Source organism: Sciurus carolinensis, chromosome 4 (assembly GCF_902686445.1).
Source record: "Sciurus carolinensis chromosome 4, mSciCar1.2, whole genome shotgun sequence".
Lineage (NCBI taxonomy): Eukaryota > Metazoa > Chordata > Mammalia > Rodentia > Sciuridae > Sciurus > Sciurus carolinensis.
In genome coordinates, this window is record NC_062216.1 from 48,805,680 (window position 1) to 48,820,738 (window position 15,059).

At 36.0% G+C, this 15,059-nt stretch overlaps 1 protein-coding gene across 1 annotated transcript in view; it reads left to right on the top strand.

Annotated features, from left to right (window-relative positions):
- Positions 1–2,931: 2,931 nt before the first annotated feature.
- Tnks (tankyrase) overlaps positions 2,932–15,059 on the top strand; it is a 194,521-nt gene continuing 182,393 nt past the window's right edge. The window contains 1 exon segment of the mRNA XM_047547891.1: positions 2,932–3,645. Coding sequence (XP_047403847.1) covers positions 2,973–3,645 — 673 coding nt within the window. The 5' untranslated portion in view covers positions 2,932–2,972.

Consider the following 15,059-nt stretch of genomic DNA (forward strand, 5'->3'; position numbering starts at 1 on the left):
TTAAAATATGATAAGATGCTATTTACTGTGATCCTCAACAATTCTTGGAGAAGTCAGAGATTATAAAGAATCCTGAATTATCAAAGTGAGGAAACAAATTCAATCTTTGTTTGCTCAAGATTCATGTTACAAGAGAAATGGTGCATATTTACTCCCAATCCCTATCTTTGGAAATCCCTATCTTTGTAAGGTTATCAAAAGTCATAGTAAATTGATGTTAACACTTTATGTACACCACTTAAGAGAACAGAAATAACATTCAAGAAGTGCTTACAAAATTCCTAGGTCCCATAATCCTCATGACATCAGTGCTCCAGTGAAATCAGTTTAGACTGACAGAGCTGAAGTTTATCTACAAAGATTTGCCAATTAGTAATTGTCAGAGATGTGATTCATGCCCCAGTTTGTCTGACTCCAGGCTTTGTTCTTTTCACTATGGTACAATGCATCCCTTTTGGAATTGTGTTTAACCACGGATATGATAATGATATTTGCCCTTTTGTGTGTAGAGCTCACCATTAGTCCATATAAACCTATAAACCTTATAAATACTTAATGTTAAGTACTTTTACTACTCTCCACTGAGGATGAAAAAAAGCAATTTCCAATTGATTGAATGCATTTTCAGACATGGTTTACTGGTAGAATAGTTTCAGGCAATTCTGTCTTTCTATTCTACTCAGCAGAGATTTTCTTATTTATTTTGTAGGAATGAACACACACAATAGATGTGTTTTGAATTAGCTTGAACATTACTTCTCTCTCTGATACATAAGCAACTGGCTATCAGGGGACCAGATGAGATATTCCTTATGCTTCCCATTCAGGAAGGTCAAAGTTGAGGGGGCAAAAGATGTGCTACAGATATCTCACATATCATGTTGATTAACCTCCCACTCTCCTATGCAATCTTGTACTCTGCATTAAGAAGTTAAGATTCAAGAGAATGACATCAATTTGGCATTTTACTCTGAAGCCATCATGAACAATTTCCAAATCCTGATGAAAAAGAAGTAATTATTCCTTTGGTGCTGATCATGATCATTGCAGTCAGTAGAGCCTCATCTTTTGCTGTATATACCTTTTGAAAAACCATTGTGATATTCATTGAAAAAGAAATACAGAGCGTTGGGAAACTGCGGATCCTAATATACCTCAAGGTTTATAATAAACCAACAGTGGGAACCCTGTTGCAGGTCTGAAGTGGGAAGAAATGACCAGTCTTTGCCCCATTCTTCCAAGAATTAATCTATGACTCTAGGGGAAACAACTTTGTACAAACTAGATTATGGATACCACTGTGTGGTCATGCTCCTACATGTCTGGGGTTTGCCTACATTCTTAGGAATTAAAGGTAGTGCAGTAATAATCACATAGCCTAAAAATAAGTTTCTGTGTTTATTGTTATAAATTTGAATTTTGCCACATTGATTTGTTTATGATGCCTAAATGTCTTCCTTGAAAGGTATAAAGATTTATAAATTTTGTTGTTTTAAATATTAAAATATGATTTGTGAAGGAAAAAATAAAAAAAAAGATTCAAAACTGGGAGAATTGTGTTGTGGTTTTATTTCATTTGCACTGTGGAGTTTTCTTATCCAGTCACATTTATTGTCAAGTATCTAATGCAAACAAATGACACATATTTGTAAGAGAAAAGGATAATGTTAGAATTATTCTATAACTCCAGATTTGATGAAAATTAAATGCTACTCATATTGTTTCTGATTCTATTGCATTTAGTTGATAACCCCAAATAAACTCATCTTTTTACTGAAATAAGAATATTAACTTCACACTAATTAGAGTTAATGAATGCTTGAAACAACAATGTATTACTTGATTTAATATTCTGCTTGACTCATCTAAGCCTGGCTTTTTCCAGGACATAGACTCTCCATTTGTGTCATTCTATCAGAATATGCTATTTGTGTATATTTCCACAATGCCTACTTCACACTGAACAGAAGGTATGAAATGGAGACCTCACTGAGATTATCCCATTTATGGATAATCTTCCTTCCTTCCTTTTTTTGAGATGGAGTCATGCTATGTCGTCCAGGCTGGCCTGGAACTCGCTTCTCTTTCCTCAGCTAGGCTTATTTTTACACCACCCTCAGTCCCTGCGCTTTTCTTTCTTTCTTTTCTTTGTTTTGTTTTGTACTGGGGATTAAATACAAGGTGCTATTAGGGCTACATCCAAGCTCCTTTATAAATTTTTTACTTTAATACAGGAATTCGCTAAATTGCAGAGGCTGGCCTTGAAACTGCGATCTTGCTACTTCAGTCAACTAGTTGCTGGGATTTACCGAAGTGTGTCACCGCTCCTGGATGATACATTCCCTTTGATAGCTGACAAAACACATATTTATATGCAAGGAAGAGAAAAAGCATTAGTTGAAAATGGCATCTGAAAGGTGTGTAATAGCAGTCAGATTTTTATCTGAATTTGGGAGGGAAGAAGGAGGTAGAATGAGAGGAATGAATTCCAATCCCTGGTAATCTGAGACACTTTTGAACTGGGGATTAACAAAATATATACATAGAATGAGAAAATTTGTGGAAAGGAACAAGAGATCAAAGGGCACAGATGGAAAAAAAATAGGTCAAATTTTTAAAAATTTCCAATGGGTTAGTTATAGATAAGTATTTGGGAACAGATTGGAGTCTGAAAGGCAGGCAGCTTGAAGGGAGAAATGCAGGAAGTTTTCCATTTAGGCAAAGTCGAGTTCCAGCATTCAAATCTCTCCAGCCGCCCGCCAGGGCGTCACAAAGCCCGCCCTTCAACCACAGAGCCACGCCCCCTTCGTTGGTTGTTCCCTGAGCTTCCAATACTGCCCTCCTTCCCTTTGACTCCGCCCACATGGCCTGGAATCATTTCCTGTGTGCCGGATGATGATTGGTCCAGAAGTCGGAAGTGAGGGCGGGCGGTGGGGCCGTTGCCGCAGTGACAGTGCTGGGGGAGTCCGAAGATGGCGGCGTCGCGTCGCTCTCAGCATCATCACCACCATCATCAACAACAGCTCCAGCCCGCCCCAGGGGCTTCGGCGCCGCCGCCGCCACCTCCCCCACCTCTCAGTCCCGGCCTGGCTCCGGGGACCACCCCAGCCTCCCCCACAGCCGGTGGTCTGGCCCCCTTCGCCTCCCCGCGGCACGGCCTAGCACTGCCCGAGGGGGATGGCAGTCGGGATCCGCCCGACAGGCCCCGATCCCCGGACCCGGTTGAGAGTACCAGCTGTTGCAATACCACCAGCACAATTTGTACCGTCGCCGCCGCTACCGTGGTCCCGGCGGCTTCTGCTTCATCTGCCGTTGGGGTCGCTCCTAACCCAACCGGCGGTGGCAGTAACAATTCACCGTCGTCCTCTTCTTCCCCGACTTCTTCCTCATCTTCCTCTCCATCTTCCCCTGGATCGAGCTTGGCTGAGAGTCCCGACGCGGCCGGAGTTAGTACCACTGCAGCCTTGGGGCCTGGGGCAGCGGCACCTGGAACAGGGGTCCCAGCAGTGAGCGGGGCTCTACGGGAACTACTGGAGGCCTGTCGCAATGGGGACGTGTCCCGGGTAAAGAGGCTGGTGGACGCGGCAAACGTAAATGCAAAGGACATGGCAGGCCGGAAGTCTTCTCCCCTGCACTTCGCTGCAGGTCAGAGACTTTTGAATTGTTTATTACGAGTTTTTGGGTTGGGGGACGGTGGTCCGATTAGGGAAAGAAAACAGGTTATTAAGGTGAAACAAGATGTGGGCGTGGTTATGGTTCTTTAATACCTCACAGGAAGACAAGAGGTTCCTTTCTTTAGGTAGCGCCTGGGGGACTGGGGCGTGGAAACGAGATGTGTGAATCCATTCTTTAGTGTTTGCACAGCGATGATACTTGTAATTATTCTAAAACTCCCTGTAGCGTAATCTCTGGATATGCATAAACTTTTTCAGTTCTGAGTATGTAGGTATAAAGTTAGATTTGGCTTTAGAGTGTGTGCTAGTTTATTGTGTTTTTACAACAGGGTTATGTTCCTTGAGGAGAGTTCAGAAGTTTGATGTAACTCAACAAGTGTTTAAGGATGTATCATAGTCTTAGTAACTTCCAGTGGAGTTTCTGAAACCTACTCTTAAGAAGTTTACTCTTAAGTTAGGAAGTCCAAAATATGCCTGTATGCAACAACTGAGAGAACAATATTTGACTGCATTATGTAATGATGGGAGAAATACAGACTTTGAACTTGTGAACACCAATGTTAGTCGTGTAAAAGACTCAGTTGCTTCAGTTTACTCGTTGGCAAAAATGATATAGTAAGACTGTGACAATTTAGTGAGAATTATCTGTCACATAAGTTCTAAAATAAATAAATAAAATATAAAAAAGATGCAAATACCCAAACTCTGGACCTCACACTTTTTTTTTTTTTTGAGCAAGTAGTTGACTATTTTCTTTTAGAAACACTTAATATATATTTTTGTAAAATACAGAGAAATGTAAAACAAAAACAAATGACAACAATCTCACTGCTCATATACGCCCTATTGACATTAAAAAATAAAGGTAATAATGTTATATGCATTAGAAACATTACATTAGAAGTACTTTATGTATGTTATAAAATTCAAATAGGATAGAAAGATACAGAATGAATGGGCACCCCCCCCCACACACACATTTCAAAGGTAACACCAAAGGTAAACTCTGTTAAGTTTCTTGCTACATTTATAATGTATATCACATCATTTATTCAATTGGTTGTTAATAGTAAAACATGTTTAGAACTTTATGTATTTGTTTTGACTACAGCTCAGCAGATACTATCCTAACCTAATTTTACAGATGATACAAGTGAGGCACATACTGTTTAATCTTGATTCATTCAAGAAATAGTGAAATTTGGATGTGAATTCAAGCAGTTTGATTTTAGAGCTTGTGAAATTAAGCTTAAGCTATCATAATCTATTTCTGGGGTAGGTAATGTTTCATTTTTGTGAGTAATTGCAGTGCAGTTACTGATTTTGGGGGAAAAGTAATAGGGGGTTTATAGACAAGAGTAGCTTTCTTTTTTTTTATTGTAATCATACTCAGAAATACATTTTACATTGTCACACTCAAACAAAACTGAATCAAAATCTTCAGAAACTGCATTTTCCCTTACACATATGTGGTACTTGGATATTTTTTCATATTACATTTCATTCTAAGCCAAAGATTCGTTAAGGATCATGACCAGTGAGTGGTATGAGAAACACAGAAAATCATTATTAGGTCAGTGCATCCATCCTTGATATACAGACATTACTGTTAGGAATTTAGAATTGAGTCATAAATAGGCTTTCATCTGAATAGATGTTCACTCAATGGTCTTGCATGTTTTAGATGAAATAGCATTTCTTTTTCTTTAAGCTAAATGAAAGGTCTAAGTCTGATTTAATAAATCAGCCAAGTTTGTTTACTTTTGCAACTTTATTCTAAATCTATCTTAACATAGTGTTTCACAAGTCTTGTCATTTCTTACCATACCTCTTTTTAAGTAATTACTAACAAATTATAATTAGTTATATTTATTTGTGTATTAATTTACTCATTTAGGATTATTAGCACATAAAAGTGTCTTCCAAATCACACCTCATCTATTTGCCAGTTACTTTTAATTCTGCTCTTGAGTTTTAGATATACCCAGGTAATCTAGAATACAAACAATAAAAAAGTCCTATAATTATGTTGTAGTTATAAGAACTTAACCTGGAATTGACTTTTTTAGGAAAAAAAAGTTGTTCACTTGTGGAAAACAGACAAAACAATACAATTCATGATATATTCATGATATGAAAACATAACATCCTTGAGTCAATTTCCTTTACTTCCATGCTCTGGGCATAAGATTAAAGCTTTGTTCAGTGTAGTTTCCTCAGGTGTAGACTGAGTAGTTAAATGTAATTTTTTGTTGACTATTGGTTGGTTATTATGGTAGTCATTGAATGTGGTAGTCAATGAAATAGCTATTTTAAAGATAGGAAATTGGTAAATCCCTTGGGTGGAAAAGTTGCAGTTCACTTTTTCATAAATATTTTATTACTTATAGGTCAGGTATTAAATACTGGCACAATTTTGGAGTAGCAGATAGTCCTTACCCTAATGCAGCTTCCAGTGTATTGGGAAAATCTAAAGAACAACAATTAACAAAAATCCACAAAGTGTGCTACCCAGAGTGATAGGAAAAGAACAGTGTGCTCTCTTTTGGAGTGTGCGATTGGGGCTGTTGTTCTGGGTTTGGAACAGTTAAGAAGTCTTTCTAGATAAGTAGTTTTTCTTTAAAGAAGGAATTCAAAGGTTAAGTTCAAGCTAGCCAAGCAAATGACAGAAGGAACAATAAATAATGCCTTTATTTCTATTTAAAATTGAGTTTACTTTTCTGTAGTATGAAATGAAACCATTTAAAAACTTCAGGAATAGTATTATCATATTTAAGTCTTTATGATTTCACTTTTATTGCCATAAGAATAATTGTATTCTTTCTAGCAGAATTAGTAATAGAATTAGCCTGGCCACAATTACAACATAATCTTCGCTTTTTAACTGTTGACTAGAGTTAATATGAGACTTGACTTTTCTACAGATAAGGTTCCCCTGCCCTGACATTCTGTTGTTAGCAATACAGCACTCAAAGATCTTCATAAACAGTACCAATCTGGAGCAATACCATCTTCTTAGTTCAGTTCCTAGTAGTGACATATTTTTGAGACAAGGTGTATTTTTGTAGGAAAGTTGAGGTGAGGGTTTTGTTTTGTTTTTGTTTTTTGTGGTTTTAACAAAGCATTGGATTCTGAAGACATTTTGAAGTAAGGTTCCTGGTAGTTAACAAATGACTTGGATTATGATATATAATATAAGGTGTTTTAGTGTCAAAACCAGCAAAATGAGTATACCAGTTTTTTCTTTCAATTTGGATGGTAAGGTATAATATACAGTTAACTCTACAGTGGTTGCTGAACTCACTCCTGATGCTAAATTTTCAGCATGACCATGGTTACCTCCCCTCACCCCGCCCTTCAAAAAACTCTCTGTCCTCTAAACACTGCCCATCATTGGGTAAGAAAATAAGTCAAAATTCTTCAGTCCTGTAGTGGAAATCTTTTTGTACTTTTAATTGTACCGCTTGTCTTTGGTTATACTTTTAAGCAAATGTCTTGCCTCAGGATTTAAGAAGGGTACTAAAAGGAATTAGTTTCATAGACTAACAGATATCTTCCTAGACTTCAAATTGTTGATTACAAACTAGATTATGTTTTACTTAGTGTTACCTTAAAACCTTACACTTTCCTTAAGAAACCTCTCTTTATAGGAGGCTAAGGTAGGAGGATCACAGGCTCAAAGCTAGCTTTAGCAACTTAGTGAGGCCCTGAGCAATTTAGGGAGACCCTGTCTCAAAATAAAAAAATTTAAAAAACGGTCTGGGGATGTGAGTCAGTAGTTAAGTGCCCCTTTTTTTGTGGTTAAAACCCACAAAAAATCTCCCATATTTTTATAAAAAATTCCTATAGAACTTCTAGTTAGAAAGACCAAATGTTTCTTTTGCCTTAATGATACTTTTTGGAAGCAAATGATTTAAAGAATAACAAGCAATCTTTTTAATCAATAGAGAAATGCTTACATAAATTGCAATACTGCATAATTTCTGTTAAAATTACCTGCTTCAGTGTTCCTCCATCTAGGATATATATATATTTTTTAACGAATGTCAAGATTATATAGCTTATTATACACTTAGGCAATATGGTATAGTGTATTGCTCCTCTGCTACAAACCTGTAGAGCATGTTAATGTACTGAATATTGTATACAGTTATAACACAGTGGTGTAAGGTATTTGTGTATCTAAACAGAAAAGGTGTAGTAAAAATACTGTATAAAAGATTTAAAAAATTTGGAATGCTGTGTGGGGCACTTAACCATGAATGGAGGTTTATGACTGGAAGTTACTCTGGTTGAGTTTTTGAGTGAGCGGTGAGTGAATGTGAAGGCCTAGAAATTATTGTATGCTGCTGTAGATCTTACTAACACTGTACTCTAATGGCTACATTAAATTTACAAAAAATATTTTCTTTAATGGTAAATTGATCTTAGCGTACTATAACGTTTTTACTTCATAAACTTTAAATTTTTAAACTTCTCTTTCTTTTGTAATAACGCTTAGCTTAAAACACAAGCACTTTCTATAACTGTTCAAAAATATTTTCATTCTTTTTTAAAAAACTTTTTTAGTGGTCGATGGACCTTTATTTTATTCATTTGTTTATATGTGGTGCTTAGAATTGAACCCCGTACCTCACACAGGCTAGGCAAGCGCTCTATGATTGAGCCACAATAACTCTTTACATTCTTGTTCTGTAAATTTTTTTCTATTTAAAATTTTTTTTTTTTAACTTTTGAAATTTTTTTTGTTTAAAAAATCAAGACACAGACATACACATTAATTAGCCTGGGCCTGAACGGGGTCGGAATCATCATTGTCATCCACATCCAAGTCTTGACCCACTGGAAGGTCCTCGGGCAGTAACACATGGAGCTGTCAACCCCTGTGATAACAATGTTTTCTTTTGGAATGCCTCCTTAAGGACCTGCCTGAGGCTGTTTTACAGTTAATTTCTTTAATAAGTAGGAATACACTCTAAAATAAGAATAAAGAGCATAATGTAGTGAATACATATACCAATAATAATCCTTTAATATCATTATCAAGTATTATGAACTGTACATAATTGTATGTGCTCCAGTTTTATATGATTTTGCAGTAGGTTTGTACCGTCACCACAAACACAGGAGTAACATGTTATACTGAACATTACAATGGCTATGAGGTCACTAGGTGATAGGAATTTGTCAACTACATCGTAATTTTATGGGACCACAGTCATGGATGTGATCTTTGTTGAGCAAAACATCATTTTGCACCTCTTGACTTTATACCAGGAGTTGGAAATCACTGGGAGCCATCTTAGAAGCTGCCTTCCACCTTGGCCTTGTTTTTCATTTCCTAGCTTACTATAAAACCGAAGATCATTAGTTTTTAGACTTTTCTAAGATCTTAAAGTATGAAATTTCTCTCTAATCACTTTTAGATGAATTTCACATATTTCAATATGCAGCATTTTCATTATCATTCAGTTTGAAATGTTTTCTTATTCCATTTGTGTTTTCTCCCTGTTCCATGAGTTATTTAGCAGCACTGTGGCCTTTTTTTTTTTTGGGGTGGGGGTAGTAGGGATGGAACCCAGGGGCACTTTTACCACCGAGATACATCCCCATCCCTTTTTATTTTTATCTTGAGACAGGTTTTAAGTTGTTGAGGGTCTTGCTAAATTACTGAGGCTGGCCTGGAACTTGCTGGGATTATAGGTGTATACCACTGGCCTGGAACTTGCTGTCCTCCCAGCCTTGCTGGGATTACAGGTGTACACCACTGCTCCTGGCTAGCATGTGTTGTTTAATTTCTAAATTGTTGATATTTCCTAGATGTCTTATTATTGATTTCTAATTTCATTTTACTGGGATCAGAGGACATACCCTATATAATATCAGTCTATTCAAATATATTGAGGATTTCTAATTTCATTTTACTGGGATCAGAGGACATACCCTATATAATATCAGTCCATTCAAATGTATTGAGGATTTCGTTCTTTGGGCCAGCATTTGATCTGTCTTGGTGAGTGTTTTTGAAAAGAATTGCTTTATGCAGTTGTCAGCTCTAATGTTATATAAATATCAATTAAAATGAGGTAGTTGATAGTGTTGTTTTGATCTCATATCTTTACTGATGTTTTTGTCAATTGCTTAGATCTCCAACTATAATACTAATATTGACTATTTTTGTCTTTGTATATATATTGTCTTTTTTTTTCCTAGTACTGGGGATTGAACCCAAGGCCTTGCACATGCTAGACCTTCACTCTACCACTAAGCTACAGCCCAAGCCCAACTTCGTATTTTTAAGCTCCATTAGTAGGTACATAAACATTTATGATTATATGATTGGCTGGGGTTGTGGCTAAGTGGTAGAGCGCTCACCTAGCATGGGTAAGGCCCTGGGTATGATCCTCAGCATATTTACTAAAATAAATAAATAAAGGTATTGTGTCCACCTACAACTGAAGCAAAATATTTAAAAAAACAAAAAAATACATTTATGATTATATGTTGATTTAGCCAAATTGGGCTACTATAAAAGTATAATAGTCTGAATGGTTTATAAACAATAAAAATTCATTTCTCATAATTCTGGAGGCAGGAAGTCTGAGATAAGGGTGCCAGCAGGGGTGGATTCTATTAGGGCTGCCTTCTGGGTTCCTGACTTTGACCTTCTTATTGTACCCTCACATGGTGGAAGCAGAGAAAGAGAACATTCTCATGTCTCTTCTTAAAAAGGCACTAGTTCCATTTATGAAGGCTCTGCCCTATTGAGCTCATTACCTCCCAAATACCCCACCTCCTAATACTTTCACACTGGTGATTAAAATTTTAACATATGAATTTTAAGAGAAGATGCACACACACTTTGAGTCCATTTAATATATAACTTCCTAAAGATTTGACCCTCTTTTTGAATCATCATGAAATGTTACATTTTACCTCCAATAATATTCTTTTTCTTAAGAATATTTGATCATATGTGAATATATCTACTCCAGCTTTCTTGGCTCACTATATAAGCTAAGCATGGTATATTTTCCCCAGTCATTTACCTTTCAACCTGTCTTAGTCTTCAAAGTGTATCTGCTGTAGATAGTATAAATTTGGGTGTTGCTTTTTTAAAACATTCTGACAGTTTGTCTTTCTTAATCTACCCTATTAGCTAATATTGAGATTTCCAATTCAAATTCAGAACTACTGGGTTTTTACTTAACTACTTCTCTTTTCCATAGGTACATCATTTCTTGTGATTTTCAAGAACCTAGTTATTATAGAATACCACATAATTACTTATTTGCTTAATTCTATACTATGCACAGTCTCAAAATAATCATAGTCACTGAAAATAGTTGAAAAGTTGCATGTGCTTCCTTAATTTTGCTTTATTTTTCTAAATTGTGAGAGGATGTCCTCAAATGTGACTGTCGTATATTCCTCCCCTTGATGTATAAATTGACTATTCCTTATCTGAAATACTTGGGACCAGAGGGTTTCAGATTTTGGATTTTCTCAGATTTTGGATTATTTGCATATATGTAATGAAATATATTAGGGATAGGACCCAAACCCCAACATGAAAATTCATTTGTGTTTTATTATACTTTGTACACATGGCCTGAGGGTAATTTTATACAGTATTTTTAATGATTTTGTTCATGAAACAAAGAGTCATGGTGTGGAATTTTTGTAGCATCATGTTTGAATTTGAATTTTCCCATTAGGATACTCAATTTTGTGTGTATGCTGCATCATTCACCAGGAGGAGGATCCTGTATTTTTCTCTGTATTTGAGTTGGTCTTCTGACTTACTGGGATGAGTAGAATATGGTAGAAGTCACGCTATGTAACACTTGAACTTTTAGAGATTAGAAATTTTCACTTTTGTCTACTGGGAACACTCACTTTTGAAGCCCAGTCTCCATGCTTTAAGAAAGATGGGATGGAGAAGTAAGACTGGTCCATAGCCCCCAGTGAAGCGCTCAGTCAGTACTCACAGCCAACTGAGTGAGCAAGCCACCTTAGATACTCTAGCCTCACTTAGCCTTCAGTGACTGAGCTTGTTTAACACACAGTATATCCCCAGATATAAGTGGTTGTTGTTATGTTGAGCCACTAAGTTTTGCAGTGATTTATTAGTCTAAATACCTGAAACCATTATTTATAGCTCCTACTCCATTTCTTTTTTTATTATTATTTTTTAGTTGTATATGGACACAATGTTTTTATTTATTTATATGTGGTGCTGAGAATTGAACCTAGTGCCTCACACATGCATGCTTGCAGGCGTTCCACCACTGAGCCACAACCCCAGCCTTACAACTCTATTTGTTTTAAATCACTGCTAGTTATTTGATGTAACAGTCATTTCATGTTGCTAGTTATTATGGTGGTTTGTCACTTATTCTTCATAGTTTGTTTACTCAGGAAAGTGTCCTGGAAATTGTATTTTTTGAAAATAATTTTATATCACTAATAGTTGTTACTCTAATCTTTGGTTTTTGTTTTCTTTCTTGAGTCCTTAAATGTTATTCCATTTTCTTCTGGTCAAAGCTATTAATGTTGAAGTTCTGATGATAAGCTGATTTTCTTTCTCTTGGTCTTTTTCCCCTGGATGTCCAAAGGAATTTCGTTGTTTTTATTGAAGTCCAGTGATTCTACTAGAGTATGTCTTGGTTTTAGCCCCATTAGATGGGTTTGCTGTTTGCTTAGGTTCATGGTGTATCTTTTCTTTCCATAGTTCCAGACCTTTTATTTCAGATAAGTTTACTTTTTAATCTTTTTCCTTGCTTTTAGGCATATTGAAACTTTGTTTTCTAAATTTGTCACTTGCTTTTGTGTGTGTGAAAATATACACAACGTAAAATTTATCATTTTAACCATTTTCAAGTGTATGAATTGAGAACATTAAGTACATTCACCATGTTTTGCAGCCACCACCCGTAATCCATTTCCAGAACTTTTTTCATCATTCTAAGTATGAACTCTGCCTGTTACATAATAATGGACCATTAGCCCCCACTCCAGCCCCTGATTGTGATTACTTACTCTGAATCCTTTTTTTTTTTTTTTTAATCAGTTTTTAAACTTAATCTTTTCTATTTCTCTTTAAGGCAGGAGTTGAGAAACTTTATGTAAATAGGCAGACAGTAAATATTAGGGTTTGTGGGCAATTTGGTCTTTGTCACTGCAACTCAGCTTTGCTTTTGTACTATAAAAATATCCATAGATAATACATAAATGAATGAGTGTGGTTGTATTCCAGTAAAACTTTATTTACAGAAACAGGTAATGGGCCAGATTTGATGTATGGATTATACTTTGCCGATCCAACTTATAAGGCATTGTCTATGGTATTTTTTCACTTTTGTATTAGTGAAATACAAGAATAAAGCATGGCAAAGTAACTTCTTGTTTAGTTGTTTCTTCGTGAAATAAGCCATTTCGCTTTTGAACTATTTCCTCAGTCGGTCATCTCTCTGATTCACAAATGCTATTCTTTCATATGTTGTAGCATTTTTATGTTATCTTTTACTAGTATTGAAATAATTAATAATTTTTGTCCTGTGGGCATTTTCTTCTGGTATATATTAATGGTCTGTAGGGATGTTATTTTGCTCATATTCTTATAAGAGCTTTGCATAGATTTGACCTCAGTTTTTTCCATTGCTCATTTTTACAGATATTGATTTCTTAATAATTTCAAGGATAAAAATAAGGGTCTGAGATGTTGGGAGTAATTCCCCTAGTCTTTTTTCTCATGTTGGATATGTAATCTGACCTAAAATAAATGAGGTATCACAGTAAGATTAGTAGTAAGATTATCTTTTAGAGTCATAGCACTTAAAATAAGAAACATCATCTTCTTACACATCAGTTTATGTTTGAATGTGACATTTTGTAGAGATCCTTAGCTTAAAGGTATTCTGCTAAGGACATTTTATAGACAAGATCTCTTCCTATTTCATAGAAGTCTTTTTGGTAAATTTAGCCCAAACATGTGCCTCCTTCTCTCTCCTATAGGGCCTCCCTTTCTCCCAACAAATTAAATAGATTACAGGCCTGATACTCCTTCCAGACCTGAAGTGATTTTTTTTAAGAGGCCAAAGAAATACATTTGAAGGATAGAAAGCCTATCATGAAGGGCCATGTTGCAAGCATCAATATTTTAAAAAATGGAATCTTAAAGTGAGAACCCAGCAGAAGAAAAGTAATCAAGGAATGTAAATGATTCTGCGAAAATATATTTTATTATAGTATTTGGTTTTGGAATAAATCATCATTAGCTTTGTGATGAAGTGAGGAAGAAAATGAATCATGGTCACATCCCACTTTTTTTTTTTTTTTGCAAAAATTTCGGCATAAAATCTGCTACAATTTTGTGGTAAATATCCATTTATGTATTTAATAGCCTCCTTTGTTTCATAGACAAAGCAGTCTTTTGGGTAGTTGATTATAAAATATGGAGATTTCAGAGGTGGGTGCCTCTTTATTTTCCCCTTTTGTCAGGGCACTTGAAGTTACTTTGTTGTATTCTGACAGGCTCAGGAAGTTAGTATACAGCTAGAGAAGAGAGGAGAAAGGAGGGAGCCAAGTTTGAGCATGGGGAACAGGAACTGTTTTGAATGTCCTCTCCAAAACTCAGGTTTAATTTCCATTATAACAGTATTAGGAGTGCTTGACTTTCACAGGTGATTAGTGCTGTTGTTGTGGGAGTGGGTTCCTAATAAAATGATGAGTTCGGCCAGTTCCTCTCTGTGTTGTGCGAATGACACACGAATGACACACGTTTGCTTGCCCTTCAATTTTACCTTAAAGCAGCCCTTGACCAGATGCAGACCCCTGGATCTCAGACTTCCCAGCTTCCAGAACTGTGAACCAAACAAATGTTGTTGTTTGTAATTTAAATTTTCATTGTTTATAATTGTAGTATTCTGTTAAACAGCAGACAATGAACTAAGGTACCCATCATTTATGTGGACTCATAGTAAGAAATTGAGTAGGATAAGTTGAGCAGTATGGGGGCAAGTGAGTACTAGATGAAACCTCCTCTTATGGAAATTTGCTTACTAAAAATAAAGCGTGTACAAGAAAGAAACATCTAGAAATGTACCTTTAGTTCAGTGTTTGAATATAAAACTGTATTCTTTAAAAAGGATTGGATAGGGTGAGTTTCTTAGGGCTGTCCGCTAAAGCCGAAGTGCTTAGGATAACTAATTTTTTTCATTTTGATTTCGAGTAATTGAGGAAACTTTTGAGTGTTTTGTTTTTGAGTGTTCCTCCTGTATAAGGTTTCATCAGATTTCCAAGATTGCTTTTCCACAGGGTGAGTTGTTTGTTGGGTTCTTTTGTGAAACTTGTTTTGCCTGTTTGTTCAGGTATCTGTTTATA